Source organism: Colletes latitarsis, chromosome 2 (assembly GCF_051014445.1).
Source record: "Colletes latitarsis isolate SP2378_abdomen chromosome 2, iyColLati1, whole genome shotgun sequence".
Classification (NCBI taxonomy): Eukaryota; Metazoa; Arthropoda; class Insecta; order Hymenoptera; family Colletidae; genus Colletes; species Colletes latitarsis.
Genome location: NC_135135.1, coordinates 26,427,739 through 26,453,682, shown reverse-complemented (window position 1 = coordinate 26,453,682; position 25,944 = coordinate 26,427,739). Strand labels below are relative to the sequence as shown.

Below are 25,944 nucleotides of genomic sequence, written 5' to 3'. Positions count from 1 at the left end.
ATTTTTCGGCGAAATTAGAAAATTTCTAATCGTTCTAAAAAAATTATTTTCAGTTGTAGGGGTCAATTACAATCATTTTTGGTCATTACACATACCCTCGAATTCCTACGCATTTTCGAGAAAAAAATTCAGAATCGTTTACAAATTTTTCGTCGGAATTAGAAAATTTCTAATCGTTCTAAAAAAATTATATTTAGTTGCGAGGGTTGATTGCAATCATTTTTTGTGAATAGATGTACCCTCGAAATCCTGCGCAGTTTCGAGAAAAAAATTCGAGTAGGTATTGAAATTTTTAGACGAAATTAAAAAATTTCTAATCTCTTTGGAAAAATTATTTTTACTTGCAGGGGTCAATTCCAATCATTTTTGGTGAATAGACACACCCTCGAAATCCTACGTATTTACGAGAAAAAAATTCGAGTACTACGATCCAACTACCATCGCGAACTTCAAACGTTAATAACTTTTTAACGAAGTCTCAATCAACAAATTGTTCTTGATTCTCCCATTAAAAATTGTCCCATGGGTGGTAGAACACCCTACATAGATCTCTAAGCACTATTTATAAGAAATACATATAACAGGATTGTTAGTGGGGCAGAAGAGCAGGACGAACTGCAGCCCCAGTTGTCCGACCGTCGAAGTGCAGCACCATGGAGTGGCGTACAGACTACGATGGGTTACCGGCGGGAGAAAAAGACATGTACCCCCACTAAACAAACATCCCTATTATAATTCCTATAAATAGTGCTTCTTAGAGACCTATATGAAACCCGACGTTTCGTCGAAGAAGTTTAATAAAAGCTCTGAAACTACCAAAAAAAAAAAATCGTGTTTGCGTTCGTAACGACAGCGACTCCGGGAGATTAATACGTTCGCGAAAGCGGACGCGACTGCGAAACGACCCGTGTATCGATGCATCTTGGTGAAATTATGGCGAATACCAACCCCCGCGCGATCGAGTTTCACCGGGGACTGTACTCTGATTTACTTCCGACCGATTCGCCCGGGAAAATCGAATTACCTCCGCGGCGAAACCTCGAATTAAGAAACACTGAGACCTGCGGAAAATATCGAGCCGATATAAATCAAGGCGGAAACCTTCTTTTTCTCGTCCCGATGCCACATTCATTATCGCCGGGGATCGATTCGTCGCTGCGTCGCTGCTAACAAACAACCCCCTCCTCACCCCCTAACCAGAAAGAGTACCGGAAGAGATTCACGAAGGTACGCGCGAATATAAAGGAAAAGGAACCATTTTTATTTAATTAATCGACGACGTACCCCCGTCGTTCGGTTCTTCTCTGCAGGATATTTCCTAGGGACTTTATGTCCCGGAAAGGAGGAACATCTAGACAGTTAAAAACTTGGTTCGATTACCCATAAAGACTGGCTCGTTCGGCATTCTGTTTCTAAGGTACTTAGATTTTATTTCGCGTGCTTTACGACCGCGATATCTCTATCGCGTAAGTTGATTCGGGACTCAGGGATTTTCGCGCATACGTCGTTATTTGAAGATGGTTCTGCAACGAGAAGAACTCCGAGGGTCCTTCGGGCGATAATACTGCAAATATTACGCGAAATACGGTCGAATAAATCGTTGAAAAAGTAGTTCGATCATTGTTTTTCTCGAAATCACTTGGCTGGCCCTCGAAGGTAGTTGAGATCATTGTCTTGGGTACTGGAATGTTTAAAAGATAGGAAAAATAGGGAAAAGAATAGACAAGTATTTGCTTTGATAATTCTGTTTTATTCAAAGAAAACTTTGTTACAGTCGATCGATAATATTGGATATTATGTAACGAGTGAAGGGACGAGTATCTGGTCATATTCTATGTGAAAATATTTCTGTGCAGCGTATATTGAGTCTACGGACTCGCGACCCCGCGAAATTCCTTTGAATTATAATGGGGGATGGTCGGTAAAAAATCACGGAACGATAAGAAATTGATACTCTTTCGCCACCAAAGTGATCACTTTTGCCTCTTAACGGGTTTAAAGACCACTCGCGGACGTGCCAAGTTAGGAGAAAGTACGCGCGGGAAGCGTCCTTTCGCAGGATCCTGTGCTTAATGGCGCTGAATCACAGATTGCGCGCACCCCTAAATTTGAATTTATTATCAACCCTTGCCTGAAACGAGCGCCGTGCCGTCGGTTGGATGGCGATCGTACGGTCGAAAGAATAATTCCCCTCGGCGTCGATCGAGCCGTGCTTCTCCGTCGTCCTGCGTTCGCGACCGGAAGTCCAGAAGTTAACCGCCGAGATCGTTGGCTTCCGGGCGAAGGGTGAACGTTCCACGAACTAAAAGTATCCACCCACGGCATATTCGTCTCGAACAAATCACCTGGTCCGTAACATTACACTCGTCAATGAGTCAACGGAATGTATGCTCTTTCTACGTGTAGAGTAGGGAGCTAGAAAGAAAAGCTCTGGTAGGTATTGTTGGTTGTATTGGGGCAGACACTCTTAATAATCTTTTTTATATATTTCTTGATCAAAACTTGAGGGTTAACTACCTTATTTGGTCGATATTGTGGGTTTCAAATTAAATTCTCGTTTGTATATGTAGAGTAGGGAGCTAGAAAGAAAAGCTCTGACAGGTATTGTTGATCGTATTGGGTCAGATACACTTAATAATCATTTTGATATATTTCTTAATCAAAACCTGAGTGTTAACCACCTTATTTGGTAGATATTATGGCTCTCAAATTGAATCCTCTTTTGTAGATGTAGAGTAGGGACCGAGAAAGAAAAGCCCTGACAGGTATTATTGGTCGTATTGGGTCAGACATTATTAATAATCCTTTGGTATATTTCTTGATCAAAACTTGAGGGTTAACTACCTTATTTGGTCGATATTATGGCTCTCAAACTGAATCCTCCTTTGTACATGTAGAGTAGGGACCGAGAAAAAATAGCCCTGACAGGTATTATTGGTCATACTGGACCTCAAACACTCTTAACAATCTTTTTATTCATTTCTTTATCAAAATCTGAAGATTAACCACTTTATTTGATAAATATTGTGGCTCTCAAATTGAATCCTCCTTTGTATATGTAGAGTAGGGACCGAGAAAGAAAAGCTCTGATAGGTATTGTTGATCGTATTGGGTCAGATACACTTAATAATCATTTTTACATATTTCTCGATCAAAACTTGAGGATTAACCTTCTTTGGTCGATATTATGGCTCTCAAATTGAATCCTCCTTTGTAGATGTAGAGTAGGGACCGAGAAAGAAAAGCTCTGGCAGGTATTATTGGTCGTATTGGGTCAGACACTCGTAATAAGCTTTTTTATACATTTCTTGATCAAAAACTGAGTGTTAACCACCTTATTAGGTCGATATTGTGGCTCTCCAATTGAATCCTCCTTTGTACATGTAGAGTAGGGAGCTAGAAAGAAAAGCTCTGACAGATATTATTGGTCATATTGGGTCAAACACTCTTAATAATCCTTTTTACATATTTCTCGATCAAAACCTACGGATTAACCTTCTTTGGTCGATATTATGGCTCTCAAACTGAATCCTCCTTTGTAGATGTAGAGTAGGGACCGAGAAAGAAAAGCTCTGGCAGGTATTATTGGTCGTATTGGGTCAGACACTCGTAATAAGCTTTTTTATACATTTCTTGATCAAAAACTGAGTGTTAACCACCTTATTAGGTCGATATTGTGGCTCTCCAATTGAATCCTCCTTTGTACATGTAGAGTAGGGAGCTAGAAAGAAAAGCTCTGACAGATATTATTGGTCATATTGGGTCAAACACTCTTAATAATCCTTTTTACATATTTCTCGATCAAAACCTACGGATTAACCTTCTTTGGTCGATATTATGGCTCTCAAACTGAATCCTCCTTTGTAGATGTAGAGTAGGGACCGAGAAAGAAAAGCCCTGACAGGTACTATTGATCATACTGTACCTCAAACACTCTTAACAATCTTTTTATTCATTTCTTTATCAAAATCTGAAGATTAACCACTTTATTTCATAAATATAGTGCTCTCAAATTGAATCCTCCTTTGTATATGTAGAGTAGGGACCGAGAAAGAAAAGCTCTGGCAGGTATTATTGGTCGTATTGGGTCAGACACTCTTAATAATCTTTTTTATATATTTCTTGATCAAAAACTGAGTGTTAACCTTATTTGGTCGCTATTGTGGCTCTCCAATTGAATCCTCCTTTGTACATGTAAAGTAGGGACCGAGAAAGAAAAGCTCTGATAGGTATTGTTGATCGTATTGGGTCAGATACACTTAATAATCATTTTTACATATTTCTGGATCAAAACCTGAGGATTAACCTACTTTGGTCGATATTATGGCTCTCAAATTGAATCCTCCTTTGTACATGTAGAGTAGGGACCGAGAAAGAAAAGCCCTGACAGGTATTATTGATCATACTATACCTCAAACACGCTTAACAATTTTTTTATTCATTTCTTTATCAAAATCTGAAGATTAACCAACCACTTTATTTCATAAAAATAGTGCTCTCAAACTGAATCCTCCTTTGTACATATAGAGTAGGGACCGAGAAAGAAAAGCCCTGACATATCTTCCTCGAATCTGAAATAATTTTTTTACGAATCTTCCATTCCACTTACCAACCTTGCAGCAATTTAACAACGTATCATGGAAAGTCTCCACCCTGACGTCCTCGCTCGTATTTCCCACGATTTGGGGACAATTTTCACGAAATCGAGTCCTGTGTAGTGGTGTACATGTGCCGCAATATTTTGGGAGATCAGGGATCCGCATGTGCTCGCGGATGTTCGGCGGGTAGGACGGCCAAAACCTTTGGTAGAGCGGTGCAAAATACGGCGTGGAAGTTTTTACAACGTGGCTCTCTCGGTCAGCCACATTTCCACGCAAAGGGTCAGGATCGAGTCCGGGGGATATCGATACCTCGAGCTGCGTTCGACTGATAACAAAAAGCTCGGGACGCTTAAGGAAACCGGAAGGTACTCTTCCTCTCTGGAGGATTCTATTATAATACGGAGGAACAATTACTATGCTACCAGGGACCTAAGATCAACAAGGATGATATAAAACACCTCATTTTTGTCAGGGCGAAGAATTATTACTAATAAACATTGTCACGATCCTCCTCGACATTTAACGAGGCAAATATTAAACAGACGAGGTGGTCCACCTAAATAAAGATTGCAACTTATGTAATAAAAAAATCTCAACTGAAAGTTACCCTAGAAGAGAAACATTTTTATACAATGGTCTTCTCAAATGATTCAGATATAATTTCTTGTACTCTTACATTTATTTAAGTGGACCCTGTAATAACGATACGATAATGAAACAGTTATGGGGTTTATCGAGGACCCACCCTGGTGTTCCAAGGTAAATTACGATTAATTCGATGGAATTCCCTTAACCGCGAGATCCCAAGGCCAGTTAACGATCCGCCAGAAAAAGGGACGCTTGGCAACGTACGCTCCTCTTCTGTCAGCCCTTAGTATTCCGGTGCGAGGTGATCGTGGAGAAACGATTTGACCAAGTTTAACGGATCCACCCCCAGCCTCTGTGCTGCCCCGACCGGTCATCCTCCTTTAGCCTAAGGTGCTCCATCGCAAATCCGTCTGGCCGTCGCGAAGACCGTCAGCGGAATACCAATTCCCAATTTGCCCGGGCATATCGACTGGGCACTCAAGGGCGTGACACAAATGCCAGATGCAATCAGCAGCCTCTGAGCGACGCCGCCCCGTGAGTGCAGTCCTCGTCTTAATCCGGCCGTCGACAGCCGCTGAGCCACGAAAATCTGGAACTCCAGCCAGGAAATGCAACAAACGGTTGCTGGCGTCATCCCCTGCGCGGGGAGGTTTTATTTCGTTTGGTAGGCGTTTAGGCGACGTATGGAACGGTATCTGGCTTCTGGGTTTGCGGGGGTTCCTTGTCCGCGTGGGAGTCGATCGTCTTTTGTTATTAATCTGTATCGTTGGGCTGCTTCTGCTAGCGGAGGAGAGAAAAGGTTGAGAGAGGCTTTCTAGCATGGCCCCGAGAAGCGTGTACAGGGTGTTCGGCCACCCCTGGGAAAAAATTTTAATGGGAGATTCTAGAAAACAAAATGAGGGTTTGTTAAAAAGTTATTAAAAGATTAAATTAAAAAATTTCAAATCGTTCTGGAAAAAATATTTTTGGTTATAGGTGTCAATTACAATCATTTTTGGTCATTAGACATACCCTCGAAATCCTACCTACTTTTGAGGAAAAAATTCGTGTAGGTACTGAAATTTTTAGACGAAATTAAAAAGTTTCAAATCGTACTAAAAAAATTATATTTAGTTACAGGGGTCAATTACAAGCATTTTTGATTAATACACATACCCTCGAAATCCTACCTACTTTTGAGGAAAAAATTCGAGTAGGTACTGAAATTTTTAGACGAAATTAAAAAGTTTCAAATCGTACTAAAAAAATTATATTTAGTTACAGGGGTCAATTACAATCATTTTTGGTCATTAGACATACCCTCGAAATCCTACCTACTTTTGAGGAAAAAATTCGAGTAGGTACTGAAATTTTTAGACGAAATTAAAAAGTTTCAAATCATACTAAAAAAATTATATGTAGTTACAGGGGTCAATTACAAGCATTTTTGATTAATACACATAACCTCGAAATCCTACCTACTTTTGAGGAAAAAATTCGAGTAGGTACTGAAATTTTTAGACGAAATTAAAAGGTTTCAAATCATACTAAAAAAATTATATTTAGTTACAGGGGTCAGTTACAAGCATTTTTGATTAATACACATACCCTCGAAATCCTACCTACTTTAGAGGAAAAAATTCGAGTAGGTACTGAAATTTTTAGACGAAATTAAAAAGTTTCAAATCATACTAAAAAAATTATATTTAGTTACAGGGGTCAATTACAAGCATTTTTGGTCAATACACGTACCCTCGAAATCCTACCTACTTTTGAGGAAAAAATTCGAGTAGGTACTGAAATTTTTAGACGAAATTAAAAGGTTTCAAATCGTACTAAAAAAATTATATTTAGTTACAGGGGTCAATTACAAGCATTTTTGGTCAATACACGTACCCTCGAAATCCTACCTACTTTTGAGGAAAAAATTCGAGTAGGCACTGAAATCTTTAGACGAAATTAAAAAGTTTCAAATCATACTAAAAAAATTATATTTAGTTACAGGGGTCAATTACAAGCATTTTTTATTAATACACATACCCTCGAAATCCTACCTACTTTTGAGGAAAAAATTCGAGTAGGTACTGAAATTTTTAGACGAAATTAAAAAGTTTCAAATCATACTAAAAAAATTATATTTAGTTACAGGGGTCAATTACAAGCATTTTTGATTAATACACATACCCTCGAAATCCTACCTACTTTTGAGGAAAAAATTCGAGTAGGTACTGAAATTTTTAGACGAAATTAAAAAGTTTCAAATCATACTAAAAAAATTATATTTAGTTACAGGGGTCAATTACAAGCATTTTTTATTAATACACATACCCTCGAAATCCTACCTACTTTTGAGGAAAAAATTCGAGTAGGTACTGAAATTTTTAGACGAAATTAAAAAGTTTCAAATCATACTAAAAAAATTATATTTAGTTACAGGGGTCAATTACAAGCATTTTTGATTAATACACATACCTTCGAAATCCTACCTACTTTTGAGGAAAAAATTCGTGTAGGTACTGAAATTTTTAGGCGAAATTAAAAGGTTTCAAATCATACTAAAAAAATTATATTTAGTTACAGGGGTCAATTACAAGCATTTTTGATTAATACACATACCCTCGAAATCCTACCTACTATTGAGGAAAAAATTCGAGTAGGTACTGAAATTTTTAGACGAAATTAAAAAGTTTCAAATCGTACTAAAAAAATTATATTTAGTTACAGGGGTCAATTACAAGCATTTTTGATTAATACACATACCCTCGAAATCCTACCTACTTTTGAGGAAAAAATTCGAGTAGGTACTGAAATTTTTAGACGAAATTAAAAGGTTTGAAATCATACTAAAAAAATTATATTTAGTTACAGGGGTCAATTACAAGCATTTTTGATTAATACACATACCCTCGAAATCCTACCTACTTTTGAGGAAAAAATTCGTGTAGGTACTGAAATTTTTAGACGAAATTAAAAAGTTTCAAATCGTACTAAAAAAATTATATTTAGTTACAGGGGTCAATTACAAGCATTTTTGATTAATACACATACCCTCGAAATCCTACCTACTTTTGAGGAAAAAATTCGAGTAGGTACTGAAATTTTTAGACGAAATTAAAAGGTTTGAAATCATACTAAAAAAATTATATTTAGTTACAGGGGTCAATTACAAGCATTTTTGATTAATACACATACCCTCGAAATCCTACCTACTTTTGAGGAAAAAATTCGTGTAGGTACTGAAATTTTTAGGCGAAATTAAAAGGTTTCAAATCATACTAAAAAAATTATATTTAGTTACAGGGGTCAATTACAAGCATTTTTGATTAATACACATACCCTCGAAATCCTACCTACTTTTGAGGAAAAAATTCGTGTAGGTACTGAAATTTTTAGACGAAATTAAAAGGCTTCAAATCATACTAAAAAAATTATATTTAGTTACAGGGGTCAATTACAAGCATTTTTGATTAATATACATACCCTCGAAATCCTACCTACTTTTGAGGAAAAAATTCGAGTAGGTACTGAAATTTTTAGACGAAATTAAAAGGTTTCAAATCATACTAAAAAAATTATATTTAGTTACAGGGGTCAATTACAAGCATTTTTGATTAATACACATACCCTCGAAATCCTACCTACTTTTGAGGAAAAAATTCGAGTAGGTACTGAAATTTTTAGACGAAATTAAAAGGTTTCAAATCATACTAAAAAAATTATATTTAGTTACAGGGGTCAATTACAAGCATTTTTGGTCAATACACATACCCTCGAAATCTTGCGCATTTTCGAGAAAAAAATTCAGTACGGTCGGAACTTTGAACGTTGATAACTGTTTAACAAAGTCTTCATCAACAAATCGGTATTCTCCCACAAAGGGGTGGCCGAACACCCTGTATATTTCGATCCTCGAGCAAAAACTAAAAAATTCTTCAGCTATTCCATTTCGATTCGAAGTCCCGTTGTTCTTGCCGGAGAACAAGATGGCGTCGGTTTGAATGCAACCCTTTGGCGCGTCTTCGAACGATCCCCAAAATTCGTAACTACGGTACTCGTGGGATCTAAAGTGGTGGGAGAATTCCATTTTTCGAAATATAGAAAATCCCAAGCAGATTCTCCGAGCATCCCCCTTTTACTCGTCGTACAGTCAACGGATGACGTCGAACCAATCCCCTGGACATTCAATTACGGAACGCCACGTCAGCGGGACACTTTCAAGCATATTGAGGCTGGGATCTGTACCCGGTCGCCATTCGCTTTAAGCCCTCTTTTCCATATTTATCTTGGCCTCCTTCATTACCGGGCCACTTGGAGAGATCCTCGCGGCCCTCTTTCTTTCCCTTTTTATCGTTCGACATCTTCGGGATTGCCGGGCTCGCCTCTTGCTCCGTTCCAGGAGGAAGACGCAGATTGCTTACCGCGGGAAGAGGGGAGGAATTTACGACCGGCTATGATAAACTCACGACCAGCATAATCGAACGTCTTTCACGATAATTTCCGCGATGGCCAGCGGGGGCGGGCCAGGATTAACCGGTGGATTCCTTTCGAGGCGATTGAAACGCAGGGAATGGAAAATACTCCCTGCTTTGTAATTATTTTTTGCAGATGTAAGGATTTCAACGATATTTGTCACAGCTTTCGAAAATTCAATTCCACAGCCAGGGACGAGGAAGAACGCGGAAGAAGAGTGTCACGTTAACGCCACCGGTTATGATCGAAGTGTGTTTTATAGTTTTCGCGATAAACTCGTGCCCGGAGTTTACGACGAATAAAATCAACAGCGTCGAATATCAGCGGATAAATATTATTCGATCGTCTGGATACCTTTTCGACGCTGAGATATTGGGTAGTCGGTCGAGCGCTTGCGAGAGAGGCAACAGCGTAGCCCTCTGGTGGCCAGTGCGGGAGACGATGTGCCCCACGCTTTCAACGATGGTTTTAATTTTATTTTTGTTCAGTGAACGATGGACCAGACGATCGTCCCTCTCTCATATATACGTTATTCCATGTTGACGAGGTCGGGATACGTAATAATAAACTTAGACACGATAAACGAACAAAATGGAAATTTATATAAAAGTAAATATGGCTGGACATCTATCCAGTGCCTGAGAAATAAGCTAGTCCATTTTTCTAACATTCCAGACTTTTATCTGGATACTATAATGTTTGATGGTTAAGAACCGTTTGAATATTCGTCGAGTTTCGTTTCCTTTTCACCCTGAGGCTAGACGGTGGTGTACGACGATATATTTCGAGGCGTTTCGCAAGGATCGTAAGAGTGTTCGACGTTTCCGCGCCGCGGTAGCTCCGACCGGGGCATACGCCCCGCGATTTAAGTCGTCAACTTTTATGGGGGTAGTTTTCGCGGAGACGGTTTCCGCGGCAAGCCGCATAAAAGGGGGTGGAAGTTTCTGGTAATATGGCGGCAACCCCGGCAGGAATATGGCGGCAACTGTATACAAGAGATAGCGACAATATTGAGGCGACGGGAGGCTCGAAGAAAAGCAACCGGGTTTTGCTCCTCTCGACGAGGATATCGGGTCACTGCCCTCCTTTTCTTTCCGCAATTTCTTCTGCTCGTGGAATCCCCGTTTCGAGATCGAAACCACATCGGTCGGTTACGGCAAAATTAGGAGACTCGCGCATATAAAATAGTCATTTTTTAAACAACGTTCGCAGAGTATTTGAACTAAATTGTTATCTGTTTCGATTAAGCTACTATTATTCTGATAAATAGAATCTATAGTTGCATTTACCATGTCGGAAACATGAGCCTCCTAAGTAACGATGCTGGCGATTTCTAGCCTCCCGTGCTCGCCGCCAGAGGGCTACGCTCTTGTCTCTCTCGCAAACGCTCGACTGACTGTTTGCATATACAGGGTGTTCGGCCACCCCTGGGAAAAATTTTAATGGGGGATTCTAGAGGCCAAAATAAGACGAAAGTCAAGAATACTATTTTGTTGATGGAGGCTTCGTTAAAAAGTTATTCACGTTTAAAATTCCGCCTGTACTGAATTTTTTTCTAGAAAGAGGGTAGGATTTCGAGGGTAGGTCTATTCACCAAAAATGATTGTAATTGACCCCTGTAAACAAAAATATTTTTTTAAGAACAATTTGAAATTTTTTAATTTTGTCGAAAAATTTCACACATTCTCGAATTTTTTTTCTCGAAAGTGGGTAGGATTTCGAGGGTATGTCTAATGACCAAAAATGATTGTAATTGACCCCCGCAACCGAAACTATTTTTTCCAGAACGATTTGAAATTTTTTGTTTTCGTCGAAAAACTTAAACCTACCCTCCTGTCGATTTTTCTTACAAATTTTTTTTTTCATTTTTAGTCATTTTGTTTGACGCCCTACAGAAAAGTTGTCTAATACTTTTTTGTAGGTACCCGTGAGCTCTACTTCAGAAAAAAGTTTCATTGAAATATATTCACTATCGTAGGAGTTATGGCTGTTTGAAAATTGGTCCATTTTCATGGGGTTTTTCTTGGTTTACAGGGTCAAGGAACAACTTTTCATATATTTTTATAATTGCTACATATTCTCCGTCAAAATACGCGTAGTTTGCTTTTTTAAACATTAAAATCGTCCAATCCGATCAGAAGTTATGACGTTTTAAAGATTCACATGAAAATTCGGGCAGACATTTCAGGGCCTCGGATTATATTTTCGGTAAGGAATTTTTTTCTCGAAAGTGGGTAGGATTTCGAGGGTATGTCTAATGACCAAAAATGATTGTAATTGACCCCCGCAACCGAAACTATTTTTTCCAGAACGATTTGAAATTTTTTGTTTTCGTTGAAAAACTTAAACCTCCTGTCGATTTTTCTTAAAAATTTTCTTTTTCATTTTTAGTCATTTTGTTTGACGCCCTACAGAAAAGTTGTCTAATACTTTTCTGTAGGTACCTATGAGCTCTACTTCAGAAAAAAGTTTCATTGAAATATATTCACAATTGTAGGAGTTATGGCTGTTTGAAAATTGGTCCAGTTTCATGGGGTTTTTCTTGGTTTACAGGGTCAAGGAACAACTTTTCATATATTTTTATAATTGCTACATATTCCCCATCAAAATACGCGTAATTTGCTTTTTTAAACATTAAAATCGTCCAATCCGTTCAGAAGTTATGACGTTTTAAAGATTCACATGAAAATTCGGGCAGACATTTCAGGCCTTAGATTATATTTTCGGTAAGGAATTTTTTTCTCGAAAGTGGGTAGGATTTCGAGGGTATGTCTAATGACCAAAAATGATTGTAATTGACCCCCGCAACCGAAACTATTTTTTCCAGAACGATTTGAAATTTTTTGTTTTCGTCGAAAAACTTAAGCACCTACCTCCTGTCGATTTTTCTTAAAAATTTTTTTTTTTCATTTTTAGTCATTTTGTTTGACGCCCTACAGAAAAGTTGTCTAATACTTTTTTGTAGGCACCCGTGAGCTCTACTTCAGAATAAAGTTTCATTGAAATATATTCACAATTGTAGGAGTTATTGCTGTTTGAATATTGGACCATTTGTATGGGGTTTTTCTCATTTTGCGGGGTTAAGGAACAACTTTTCATATATTTTTATAATTGCTACATATTCTCCGTCAAAATACGCGTAGTTTGCTTTTTTAAACATTAAAATCGTCCAATCTGTTCAGAAGTTATGACGTTTTAAAGATTCACATGAAAATTCGGGCAGACATTTCAGGGCCTCGGATTATATTTTCGGTAAGGAATTTTTTTCTCGAAAGTGGGTAGGATTTCGAGGGTATGTTTAATGACTAAAAATTATTGTAATTGACCCCCGCAACCGAAACTATTTTTTCCAGAACGATTTGAAATTTTTTGTTTTCGTCGAAAATCTTAAACCTACCTCCTGTCGATTTTTCTTAAAAATTTTTTTTTTTCATTTTTAGTCATTTTGTTTGACGCCCTACAGAAAAGTTGTCTAATACTTTTCTGTAGGTACCTATGAGCTCTACTTCAGAAAAAAGTTTCATTGAAATATATTCACAATTGTAGGAGTTATGGCTGTTTGAAAATTGGACCATTTTCATGGGGTTTTTCTCATTTTGCGGGGTCAAGGAACAACTTTTCATATATTTTTATAATTGCTACATATTCTCCGTCAAAATACGCGTAGTTTGCTTTTTTAAACATTAAAATCGTCCAATCCGTTCAGAAGTTATGACGTTTTAAAGATTCACATGAAAATTCGGGCAGACATTTCAGGGCCTCGGATTATATTTTCGGTAAGGAATTTTTTTCTCGAAAGTGGGTAGGATTTCGGAAGTATGTGTATTCACCAAAAATGATTGTAATTGACCCCCGCAACCAAAAATAATTTTTCCAGAACGATTCGAAATTTTTTGAATTTAATCGTCAATAACTATTTAACGCAGCCTCTATCAACAAATTGCTATTTCACGCCTTCTCGAATTTTTTTCTCGAAACTGCATAGGATTTCGGGGGTATGTCTAATGACCAAAATTTGATTGTAATTGACCCCCACTACTAAAAATAATTTTTCCAGGACGATTCGAAATTTTTTGAATTTAATCGTCAATAACTATTTAACGAAGCCTCCATCAACAAATTGGTATTCTTGATTTTCGTCTTACTTTGGCTTCCAGAATCCTCTATTAAAATTTTCCCCAAGGGTGGCCGAACACCCTGTGTATTTCGAATTTTCAAAGTCGTGACAATCGAAAGGAGATTGCATCTTAGGTAAGGGTCGTGAATTACGATTTATCATTGAAAGTGACGACGCGGTTCAGCGCCAAGTCTCGGTAAGTAACGACTCGACACCGACGTTGGGTTAAATAAACGGAACCGTCCTCGTCGGGGTAGTCCGCTTTGCGGCTAATATGACCGATGTATGTATGAGGGCACGATATGTATAAGGGGTGCATAAATATGTGCGTATGCGTCACCGCACGCATAAGTGCCGATGAGGGGATTTGTAAATGATCTTTACGTGCCGCGTCAATCACTTACGCACGAAAAATCGCGACTTCGACTCCGGTGTCTAGCTTTAATCATCGTCTAAATCATCCGGTTTCCGTTTCTTTCGTAGAACCCCGCCATTTTGTTTATTCTTGCAATTTTGGTCGACTACAATACGTCAGTAAAGTCCTTCACTCTTTGCCCCGCGAAACAGGTCGAAAAAATATATTCAAATGTCTGATATACAGCGATAAAGAGGGGAGGGGGATGGTCTCTTTTAAAATGTCGGAAACCGTGCAAAAAGAATCTTTCGAGACGGTGGCGGCGGCGAGAAGGGGCGAAATTACGTCAAAAAGTCTCGAGAATTTATCGGAGCACTTTTTAAACTCCGCCTTCGCGCGATTAGCATATTATTTCTATGGAAGCCCCGAGTGGAAAGGCCAGGCAAGGTTCCTGCATCGGTGTAACGCGGCCAGGAGCATATCAAATATGTTGATAAATGATCCCTTTGAGCGATGAATAGGCGGCCGTCGGGCTCCGGCGTATCCTTTTTCTCGTTGCGCAGCCGAACATTTGAATGTCAGACGGAATTCCTCCTCTCGGGTGGCCTCAGCCACCCCACCACCTTCGAATCGACAAAAATCACAAGCTGCATCCTCTCTGTCCGCGAGCATCCCGACGGAATCGAAATTATCTGGATTCATTATGATCTCCCAAATATCAAATTCGTTATTTACAGAAATTTTAGCTGTAACAATGCTCTGAGTGTACGGAAGCTCCATTAATGCACGAGAAAGGCCTTAATTGCTTGAGCTACAAGCCAGATTGTAGTTGCAAGAATTGTCAAAGCTTCGAGAGGATTTCCTTGCCTATTTTAGGCTAATATGTACACCTGTACCACCTTAAGACTAGGTACCTAGTCCTCTTTTAGATGCCAGGAAATTCAATAGTTGATCGAGAAGTGAATATATAGAAATCGGTGGTCAGTCGAGTGCTTGCGAGAGAGTTAAGAGCACCAGCCCTCTGGTGGCGAGTGCGTGAGGTGTCGCCATAGTACAATATTTAGCCAATTAGATGATTCATTCTGTCCCTAGCCTATGTCCTTCTCATTTCTCGTCTCGAATGATAAAATCGTCGATTCCTACTCGTTAATAATGCGTGTAGTTGCCAAACTGCAAGCCAGATTGTAGTTGCAAGAATTGTCAAAGCTTCCAAGGATTTCCTTGCCTATTTTAGGCTAATATGTACACCTGTACCACCTTAAGACCAAGTACCTAGCCCTTCTTTAGTCGCCAGGAAATTCAATAGTTGATCCAGAAGTGAATATATACAAATCGGTGGTCAGTCGAGTGCTTGCGAGAGAGTTAAGAGCACCAGCCCTCTGTTGGCGAGTGCGAGAGGTGTCGCCTCGGTATAATGTTTAGCCAATTAGATGATTCATTCTGTCCCTAGCCTGTGTCCTTCTCATTTCTCGTCTCGAATGATAAAATCGTCGATTCCTACTCGTTAATAATGCATGTAGTTGCTAAGCTACAAGCCAGATTGTAGTTGCAAGAATTGTCAAAGCTTCCAAGGATTTCCTTGCCTATTTTAGGCTAATATGTACACCTGTACCACCTTAAGACCAAGTACCTAGCCCTCTTTTATACGCCAGGACATTCAATAGTTAAATGAGAAGTGAATATATACAAATCGGTGGTCAGTCGAGTGCTTACAAGAGAGTTAAGAGCACCAGCCCTCTGGTGGCGAGTGCGTGAGGTGTCGACACAGTATAATATTTAGCTAATTAGATGATTTATTCTGTCCCTAGCCTATGTCCTTCTCATTTCTCGTCTCGAATGATAAAATCGTCGATTCCTACTCGTTAATAATGCGTGTAGTTGCCAAACTGCAAGCCAGATTATAGTTGCAAGAATTGTCAAAGCTTCCAAGGATTTCCTTGCCTATTTTAGACTAATATGTACACCTGTACCACCTTAAGACCAAGTACCTAGTCTTCTTTTATACGCCAGGAAATTCAATAGTTGATCGAGAAGTGAATATATACAAATCGGTGGTCAGTCGAGCGCTTGCAAGAGAGTTAAGAGCTCCAGCCCTCTGGTGGCGAGTGCGAGAGGTGTCGTCATAGTATAATATTTAGCCAATTAGATGATTTATTCTGTCCCTAGCCTATGTCCTTCTCATTTCTCGTCTCGAATGATAAAATCGTCGATTCCTACTCGTTAATAATGCATGTAGTTGCTAAGCTACAAGCCAGATTGTAGTTGCAAGAATTGTCAAAGCTTCCAAGGATTTCCTTGCCTATTTTAGGCTAGTCTATACCTGTACCACCTTAAGACCAGGTACCTAGCCCTTCTTTAGACGCCAGGAAATTCAATAGTTGATCGAGAAATGAATATATACAAATCGGTTGTCAGTCGAGTGCTTGCAAGAGAGTTAAGAGCACCAGCCCTCTGGTGGCGAATGCGAGAGGTGTCGCCATAGTTTAATATTTAGCCAATTAGACGATTCATTCTGTCCCTAGCCTATGTCCTTCTCATTTCTCGTCTCGAATGATAAAATCGTCGATTCCTACTCGTTAATAATGCGTGTAGTTGCCAAACTGCAAGCCAGATTGTAGTTGCAAGAATTGTCAAAGCTTCCAAGGATTTCCTTGCCTATTTTAGGCTAAAATGTTAGCTTAAGACTAGATACCTAGCCCTTCTTTAGACGCCAGGAAATTCAATAGTTGATCGAGAAGTGAATATATAGAAATCGGTGGTCAGTCGAGTGCTTGCGAGAGAGTTAAGTGCACCAGCCCTCTGGTGGCGAGTGCGTGAGGTGTCGCCTTGGTATAATGTTTAGCCAATTAGATGATTTATTCTGTCCCTAGCCTGTGTCCTTCTCGTTTCTCGTCTCGAATGATAAAATCGTCGATTCCTACTCGTTAATAATACGTGTAGTTGCCAAACTGCAAGCCAGATTGTAGTTGCAAGAATTGTCAAAGCTTCCAAGGATTTCCTTGCCTATTTTAGGCTAATATGTACACCTGTACCACCTTAAGACCAAGTACCTAGCCCTCTTTTATACGCCAGGAAATTCAATAGTTGATCGAGAAGTGAATATATACAAGTTGGTTGTCAGTCGAGTGCTTGCAAGAGAGTTAAAGAGCACCAGCCCTCTGGTGGCGAGTGCGTGAGGTGTCGCCATAGTATAATATTTAGCCAATTAGATGTTTTATTCTGTCCCTAGCCTGTGTCCTTCTCATTTCTCGTCTCGAATGATAAAATCGTCGATTCCTACTCGTTAATAATGCGTGTAGTTGCCAAACTGCAAGCCAGATTGTAGTTGCAAGAATTGTCAAAGCTTCCAAGGATTTCCTTGCCTATTTTAGACTAATATGTACACCTGTACCACCTTAAGACCAAGTACCTAGCCCTCTTTTATACGCCAGGAAATTCAATAGTTGATCGAGAAGTGAATATATAGAAATCGGTGGTCAGTCGAGTGCTTGCGAGAGAGTTAAGAGCACCAGCCCTCTGGTGGCGAGTGCGAGAGGTGTCGCCATAGTTTAATATTTAGCCAATTAGACGATTCATTCTGTCCCTAGCCTATGTTCTTCTCATTTCTCGTCTCGAATGATAAAATCGTCGATTCCTACTCGTTAATAATGCGTGTAGTTGCCAAACTGCAAGCCAGATTGTAGTTGCAAGAATTGTCAAAGCTTCCAAGGATTTCCTTGCCTATTTTAGGCTAATATGTACACCTGTACCACCTTAAGACCAAGTACCTAGCCCTCTTTTATACGCCAGGAAATTCAATAGTTGATCGAGAAATGAATATATACAAATCGGTTGTCAATCGAGTGCTTGCAAGAGAGTTAAGAGCACCAGCCCTCTGGTGGCGAGTGCGAGAGGTATCGCCACAGTATAATATGTAGCCAATTAGATGATTCATTCTGTCCCTAGCCTATGTCCTTCTCATTTCTCGTCTCGAATGATAAAATCGTCAATTCGTACTCGTTAATAATGCAGAGGTTCGTTATTAACGTTTTGGTTAATACGTTAACGCCTGGTAAATAATTAATTTGCTCTGGTGGGAAAATTAATTCTGCTCTCGTTATGCTCTCCGACGTGTGTTTCTCCTTTTATGATGGTAATTGCCAGAATGTTATTGTTCGCGACCCGTAAAGTACAATCGAACGATAAAATTTGTTAAACATCGAGCCGAAATATTTCCATTCCCCGCCTCCCCCCACCGCGTGTGTTGCGCGACGTTAACGCGTGCACACATAAAATATTACAGCGCCGCACGATTTCCCGCCGTTACCGTATTTTTGCAATTCCAGCGCCGACGATTTATTCGGATTCTTTCCATTTCGTCCCTGCGCTTTAACTCGTCGATTATCGTACGAGGTTTAGCAAACGTTGGACACACGCCCTTCTGTTTCTCTTTTCTTCGCGTTTGCCGTGAATTCATATGGAGATTGACAAAGGGCGGTTGGTCAGAACTGATTGGTAAAACGGAAATCGGACTGCTTTGCATCGGTGACCGACGCCACGAACTGGCTGCGTCTCTTTGTATTCTTTTGTGACTAAGATCAAAGCTCTGGGGGTCAATTCGATTCTCAATCATTTCTATGTCAGTGTTTCGTGTACTTTACGCTTGTGCAGATCCCTTCGATGGAGGGACACTTTTGGCCTAACCTGTAAACTGAGACCTACATATAGTTCAGAAGTGATTCCTAAGAGAATGTATTTATGCATTCGACGTTTGACTTTACCGATTTTAATAGTTTAATTAGTTCGCAAGATCGCCGTTTTTTACGCGTAGAGGTCGCTTGAAAACCACTGGTCTTTTGCCAGGTCGGTACTTCAGTTCGCGTGGCACCAATTTCCATAAGATGCATAGTCTATTGTGTACCTCGTTTGTAATCATACACTTCATTTGTGATTCCATATTAAAATTTAATTTCAATTCTAGCCACTGCAAATGTCATACCGTTGTTCTGTGCTGAGTCGATCACGTAGGGAATGACAAATGCATCTTGCAACCCCGACAATCCGGGACAAATATTTAATCGATAGATTTATTCTGTGAGTCATATTCCATACATTTACTAGCTTTGACGATTTCAATGGTGCAGTTGACTGTAATTCCTGAAATCATTTCTTGAACAGAGAGGTCGCCCTAATACCATAGACGTGGTATGCGCTTTCGTGGCCTACTCTGACTGCCATACCGACCTGAAAGTTCGGACACAGCAGACACATGCCCTCTTTCTCGATTCTTCGAAACTGCCCGATTTTCGAACCGTCTCGAGGCAATCAAGAGAGGAAGATGCACGTAAGCAAAGTACCATAATGAAACAAAAATTTTGTGAAATTTCTTTTACGGAAATACACGTTTTAAGACCCCCTGATCATATATTAATTATTGAGAAAAGAGATTTTTCTTTTTATTATTCCTATGTATGAGCGTAGACATGTATATTATTAATACGATTTTTCAAAACTAAAATGTTTTAAGATTGAAGATTAATAAATGTACTTTTGAATTTTCCTACAGGCCTCTGCTGACCATTGCTGATCACTGCTAATCACTTCTGACAACTTATAACGATTACTACTTGCTACTGCTTCCCACTGCTGGCCTCTGCTGACCACTGCTGACCACTCCTGATACTTCTGACAACATATAACGATTACGACTAGCTACTGCCAGCCTTTCCTACCTTCTGCTGGCCTCTGCTGACCACTGCTTATATTTCTGACAACCTACGACTACTACTGACTTCTGCCACCCTCTGCTGGTCTCTGCTGACCGCTGCTGACCACTCCTGATATTTCTGACAACGTATAACGATTACTACTTGTTACTGCATCCCACTGCTGGTCTCTGCTCGCCCCTGTTAGTCTCTGCTTCCCCCTGCTGGTCTCTGCTGGCCTCTGCTGACCGCTGCTGACCACTCCTGATACTTCTGACAACGTATAACGATTACGACTAGCTACTGCCAGGCTCTCCTACCTTCTGCTGGCCTCTGCTGACCACTGCTTGTATTTCTGACAACGTATAACGACTACTACTGACTTCTGCCACCCTACACTGGCCTCTGCTGACCGCTGCTGACCACTCCTGATACTTCTGACAACGTATAACGATTACGACTAGCTACTGCCAGGCTCTCCTACCTTCTGCTGGCCTCTGCTGACCACTGCTTATATTTCTGACAACGTATAACGACTACTACTGACTTCTGCCACCCTACACTGGCCTCTGCTGACCGCTGCTGACCACTGCTGACACAGTTTATATTTCTGGCAACGTACAACGATTACTACTGGCTACTACCACCCTCTGCTGACTTCTGCCAGCATCTCCCGACCTAAACTGGCCTCTGCCAACATCTCCCGACGTCAGCTGACCATCGCTGACCACTGCTGACCGTTGCTGACAAATTGTGACGCGGTGTAATATAATATAATATGTTTATATGTATTAAAGTATTGTATAATGTAAATCTATGACAATAAATGATATAATTTCAAAGTATTCAATGTGTTCTCATCATTTTTTACCGTCCTTTTCCTCTCCAGATCATTCTCTTACCTATAAGATGCGTACCACCTTCTTCGCAAGTTCACCAGCATTTTAGAAATGTTCCGAGAACTTTGGGAATCCGAATTTGACCTTGACCTTGGCCCAGTTTCGAAAGTGGGTCAAGGCCATTCGAATCTTAGAAAAATTCCGGCCGCTTCGAAAATCCAAATGGCCTTGACCCAATTTCGAAAGTAGGTCAAGGCCATTCGAAATTTTAGAAATCTTCGGGCCGCTTCGAAAATCCAAATGGCCTTGACCCAGTTTCGAAAGTAGGTCAAGGCCATTCGAATCTTAGAAAAATTCCGGCCGCTTCGAAAATCCAAATGGCCTTGACCCAATTTCGAAAGTGGGTCAAGGCCATTCGAAAATTCAGAAATCTTCGGGCCGACTTGGAAATCCGAATGGCCTTGACCTAATTTCGAAAGTAGGTCAAGGCCATTCGAATCTTAGAAAAATTCCGGCCGCTTCGAAAATCCAAATGGCCTTGACCCAATTTCGAAAGTGGGTCAAGGCCATTCGAAATTTTAGAAATCTTCCGGCCGCTTCGGAAATCCGGATGGCCTTGACCCAATTTCGAAAGTGGGTCAAGGCCATTCGAAATTTTAGAAATCTTTGGGCCAACTTGGAAATCCAGATGGCCTTGACCCAATTTCGAAAGTGGGTCAAGGTCATCGAATCTTAGAAAAATTCCGGGCGCTTTGAGAATCCGGATTTGGCCTTGACCCAGTTTCGAAAGTGGATCAAGGTCACCGGCATTTCAGAAAACGCTCCGGGCACTTTGGAATTCCAGTTTTAAGTAAAGAAACGGTTTCTTATAACTAAGGTAATAATGGGGAGAGGAAAAGAAAGGTAAAAGTGACGAGAACACATAGAATTCTTTGAAATTATATCATTTATTGTCATAGATTTACATTATACAAAGTTTTAATACATGTACATCATGTTAGAAGTTGTTAACAAAGGTCAGCGTGGTCAGCAGGGGCCAGCAGAGGTCAGCAGAGGGATGCAGAGGCATGCAGAGACTAGCAGGGGCAAGCAGTAGCAAGTTGTAATCGTTGTACGTTGTCAGAAGCATCAGGGGTGGTCAGCAGAGGTCAGCAGAGGCTGGGAGAGGCTGACAGTAGCCAGTCGTAATCGTTATACGTTGTCAGAAGTATTAGAAGTGGTCAGTAGCGGTCAGCAGAGTCCAGCGGAGGCAGGCAGAAGTCAGTAGTAATCGTTATACGTTGTCAGAAGTAACAGGAGTGGTCAGCAGCGGCCAGCAGAGTCCAGCAGAGAGATGTAGAGGCATTCAGAGACTGACGGTAGTCGGTTGTAATCGTCATACGTTGTCAGAAGTATCAGGAGTGGTCAGCAGCGGTCAGTAGTCAGAGTCCAGCAGAGGCCTGTAGGAAAATTAAAAAGTACATGTAGTCGTACCTTGTACCCTGTACATTTTACCTGATACTTCAGGTTCATCCACGTAAGGGCTCACCTCCCTTGCCGCCTGGTTAACTAAACGAGTCACCAGCATTTTAGAAATATTCTGGCCACCTCATAATCCAGTTTGAACCTTCGAAATCCTGCGCACTTTCGAGAAAAAAAATTCAGGAAAATAGACAAAGTTTTCAAAAATTTCAAATCGTTCTAAAAAAATTATTCTCGGTTGCAAAGACCTATTGCAATCATTTTTGGTGAATAGACATACCCCCGAAATCCTACGCACTTTCGGGGAAAAAATTCCTAAACGAAAATGTAACGTGTGGCCAGAAATAGTATAGACGAGTAATTATCAATTTTGTAGCTGTACAAAGTTAATAATACAAGTGGCTCGAAGAGATTGAAAGAAGCGAGCCTTTCTGCGTGGCCTTGAATCAATTTCTTTTTTTTAGTGTAATAAAATCAATATCTAAAATTAGTTGGTAGAAATGGCGGGACGTGATGGTTAAAACCGTATCTTATACCGCCTTATTATTCCGCGAAAGTTTCATTTACACGTATCTCGAAAATAACATTCACAAATAACACTCATTCATTTATCATAAAGAAATTTATCTCGTTTACGGACAATCTGTATATGCCTAATTCCCGCCTAAAATATTCCCGCCTAAAAAATTCCCGCCTAAAGTATTCCCGCCTAAAACAGCCACCTCTTAAAGTATGATTAATAAAATTATTAGGACGACAGGGATAGTAATATATAGTATAGGGGCATTAAAATTGAAATTTATTATCATTACAGTTACCACTAATTGAACGGAACAATTTCGGAAATTAACACTTCCGCCCAACACTCTAGCTACGTGTGGTTATTAACGTATCTTTGCATACCTCGAAAATAAGACGCCTTGTGCGTTGATATTTCACTCTCCAGACTTCGTTTTCTCTTGGATGGGCATTCACTGAAGTTAGAAATAAATGGAACGCGTGTTAGTACGGTTAATCTATTTTTGTACGTGCACCCTAGAACAAAGTCATGACTGCACATACTGGTCGCGACTAAAGCGGCTCCCGGCGCCTTTCTTCTCGTCTCTTTTCACGGCACGGAGCGCAGATTTGATATTCGAACACGTGGATCTTCGGTACGTTTCTCAGAGAAAAGAACGATCTCGACTCGTGGTCAACAAGTGAACGCCAGAAGCAAAATCGAGGATCTCTTCGATCGCGATTCCCGATACGACCGGCGTAATTAACTCTTTACAGAGAAACAATGATCTTCCGATTCTAACAGTTCTGACAGTTTCGAATAGGTACGTAGACATCCTACACCGTAACTTTCTGTAAATAATAACGCGTGAAATATTCTTTAACGTCGTTTATTCGCACCATTTACGGATTTCACATTCCACGCGACGATACGGTGTCAATTTACTTTGGATCGAACAGTTTACGAACGAACTTTCGTAAAGGCTAGATCCCCAATCGCTGAAGAAATCCACGTTAACATAAATCGAAAGCTATTATCTATTGATCTTTTTAGAACGATTGCACGACATGCGTAACGATAAGCAGTCGATTAGGTTCCTTGTGGTATTCACTGTGGGTATCGTAGCTGTCAAATGTTGATGTGAGGTTAACTAGAGATGTGCCCAACAGGCCCGAGAAAGCCAATCGGACGTTCGTGACATCTAAAAATTCGAATAGTCCGAGTTAGTTTGATTGTAATCGGACTGTCAGACATAGTCGGGACAGTTTTGTCGATTTCACTCGATTTTTGACTATTTAATCCAAAATGTCGCGTAGTTTAGGTGCACGAAACAGTCCAAATTTTTTGGACTTACTCGGACTGTCCGAATATTTGCATGTTAAAGACGTCCAACCGAATCCGCCCGACCTTTTCCGATTCAAAGCGATCACTCGGACATCCGACTCGGATGATCCGGACAGTCCGAAACATGAAACGGACCGTGTATTCTTAGAGGTTACAGAACTTCTGTATTCTGATTTTCAGGCTTATTAAAAAATTTACGATGTGCACGCGTCGCACGCGCGAAAGTATTTCTCTGTTCCTGATTCTCACGGTGTTTGGTTTGTTTTCAACCGGGAACGCGGCGTCTGCACACATACATACCCATCAACATAACAAACCCACTAGTAACGAAAGAACAGAGGATGGTGCGTATAGTCCACGAGACTTGGACCATTACGCAGGAGGAGAACACCATCAGGAGTTTGATCACGAAGCTATACTCGGTGTGTATTGTTACATGTTGGAGAGGAACTTGGAATCGCAGTCTTTAATATCAATGATTTCCAAACAAAGTCTACCACGTAAGAAACTCTATTTTAAATATCTCGTGCAGGAAGCATAAAGGAAGCAGAAGAGTTTGACAAACTTCCAATGAAGGAATCAAAGAGACGGTTAGGAATTTTATTAACTAAAATGGACTTGAATAACGATACGTTGATCGAGAGAAACGAACTGAAAGCTTGGATTTTACGTTCATTTAGGTATGTATGTTTAGAGTATTGTTAACTTAAGACAAGAATGTGTGTGAATTTATGTTGGAAATAGCATGCTTTCCACGGAGGAATCAAAAGACCGATTGGAGGATGCTGACAGCGACGAGGATGGTAAAATAAGTTGGAACGAAATCTTGCAAGACACGTATGGCACAGATCCGGAAGATTTAGCTGTGAATGACAAGCTCATTGCCGATGATAAGCAAACATTTGAGACTGCAGATATAGATAAAAATGGTTATCTGGACACGGAGGAGTTCAAAGCTTACACTCACCCTGAGGAAACGCCTAGAATGTTCCCACTTCTGCTTAAGCAAGCTTTAGACGACAAAGACACGGATAAGGATGGGTTTATTAGTTTCCAAGAATTTATTGGGAACAGAGCTAAGGCTGAAGATAAAGAGTGGTTGTTGATTGAAAAAGACAAATTCGATTATGAGCATGATAAAAATAGGGATGGGCGACTGGATTTGGATGAAATACTTTCTTGGCTAGTGCCTAGTAACGAGTAAGTGAAATATTTTTATAATTTGCTTAGCTAATAATTCGAAGACATTATTCAGTGGTACCAAATGCATTTTAGAGAAATCGCTGGCGATGAAGTGGATCATCTGTTCGCGGCATGCGACGACGACCACGACAATCGATTATCCTTTGATGAAATTCTAGATCATCACGATACTTTCGTAGGTAGCGAAGCCACGGATTACGGAGACCATTTACAGGATATCGAGCGTTTCCAAGACGAACTTTGAAGATCAATTGGCCAGACGCGTTAGCAAAAATCTTTATCTCTTTTTCGTAACACCTATCGCAAATTTACATCCGTGAAAATATTTTGAATACTTCTGAATATTGCCCTTTTAACTCTATGTATGTTTTGGTATTCCTATTTCTGCCGCATTTAGACCGTATTTATATCGAAGTCGTTCATAATTGCACAAACATACTCGAAGTATCAAACAAGTATCTCTCAGACTACAGTCTTCCAGTTTTTACAAAACTTTAGTGCCATAAATGCAATGACGTCTCGATCAAGATGCATTAGCACCATAGACTTTATATTTCTTATGATTAGTAAAAGTTACCAGCGTTATACTATCTTATTCTCATTATTTATTGTGTAAATGATTAATTATATGCACGCCTCAAGCACCAGATTCTTCTGTACATGTGAAATTATAAAAAGGATCGTACTAAACCGAAGTTGTGACTTACCTAAATAATAATTTAAGTAGTTAGACTTTACCGATTATCTTTCAGTATTTAAACGAATGTAACATAAATCCGAAAAACGTAGATAGACGGGTAATAT

General features: G+C 40.0%; 1 protein-coding gene across 4 annotated transcripts in view; it reads left to right on the top strand.

Annotated features, from left to right (window-relative positions):
- Positions 1-25,835, top strand: part of LOC143351562 (reticulocalbin-2) — a 58,762-nt gene extending 32,927 nt beyond the window's left edge. The window contains exons 1-5 of one of the 4 annotated variants that reach the window (XM_076783226.1): positions 23,092-23,416; positions 24,118-24,359; positions 24,470-24,617; positions 24,682-25,137; positions 25,213-25,835. In XM_076783226.1, coding sequence (XP_076639341.1) covers positions 24,137-24,359; positions 24,470-24,617; positions 24,682-25,137; positions 25,213-25,384 — 999 coding nt within the window. In that variant the 5' untranslated portion in view covers positions 23,092-23,416; positions 24,118-24,136 and the 3' untranslated portion in view covers positions 25,385-25,835. Of the gene's footprint in view, positions 1-23,091; positions 23,417-23,556; positions 23,734-24,117; positions 24,360-24,469; positions 24,618-24,681; positions 25,138-25,212 lie in introns of those variants that run through there. The other 3 variants (XM_076783227.1, XM_076783225.1, XM_076783228.1) reach the window with 3 other exon arrangements.
- The last annotated feature ends 109 nt before the right edge of the window (positions 25,836-25,944 follow it).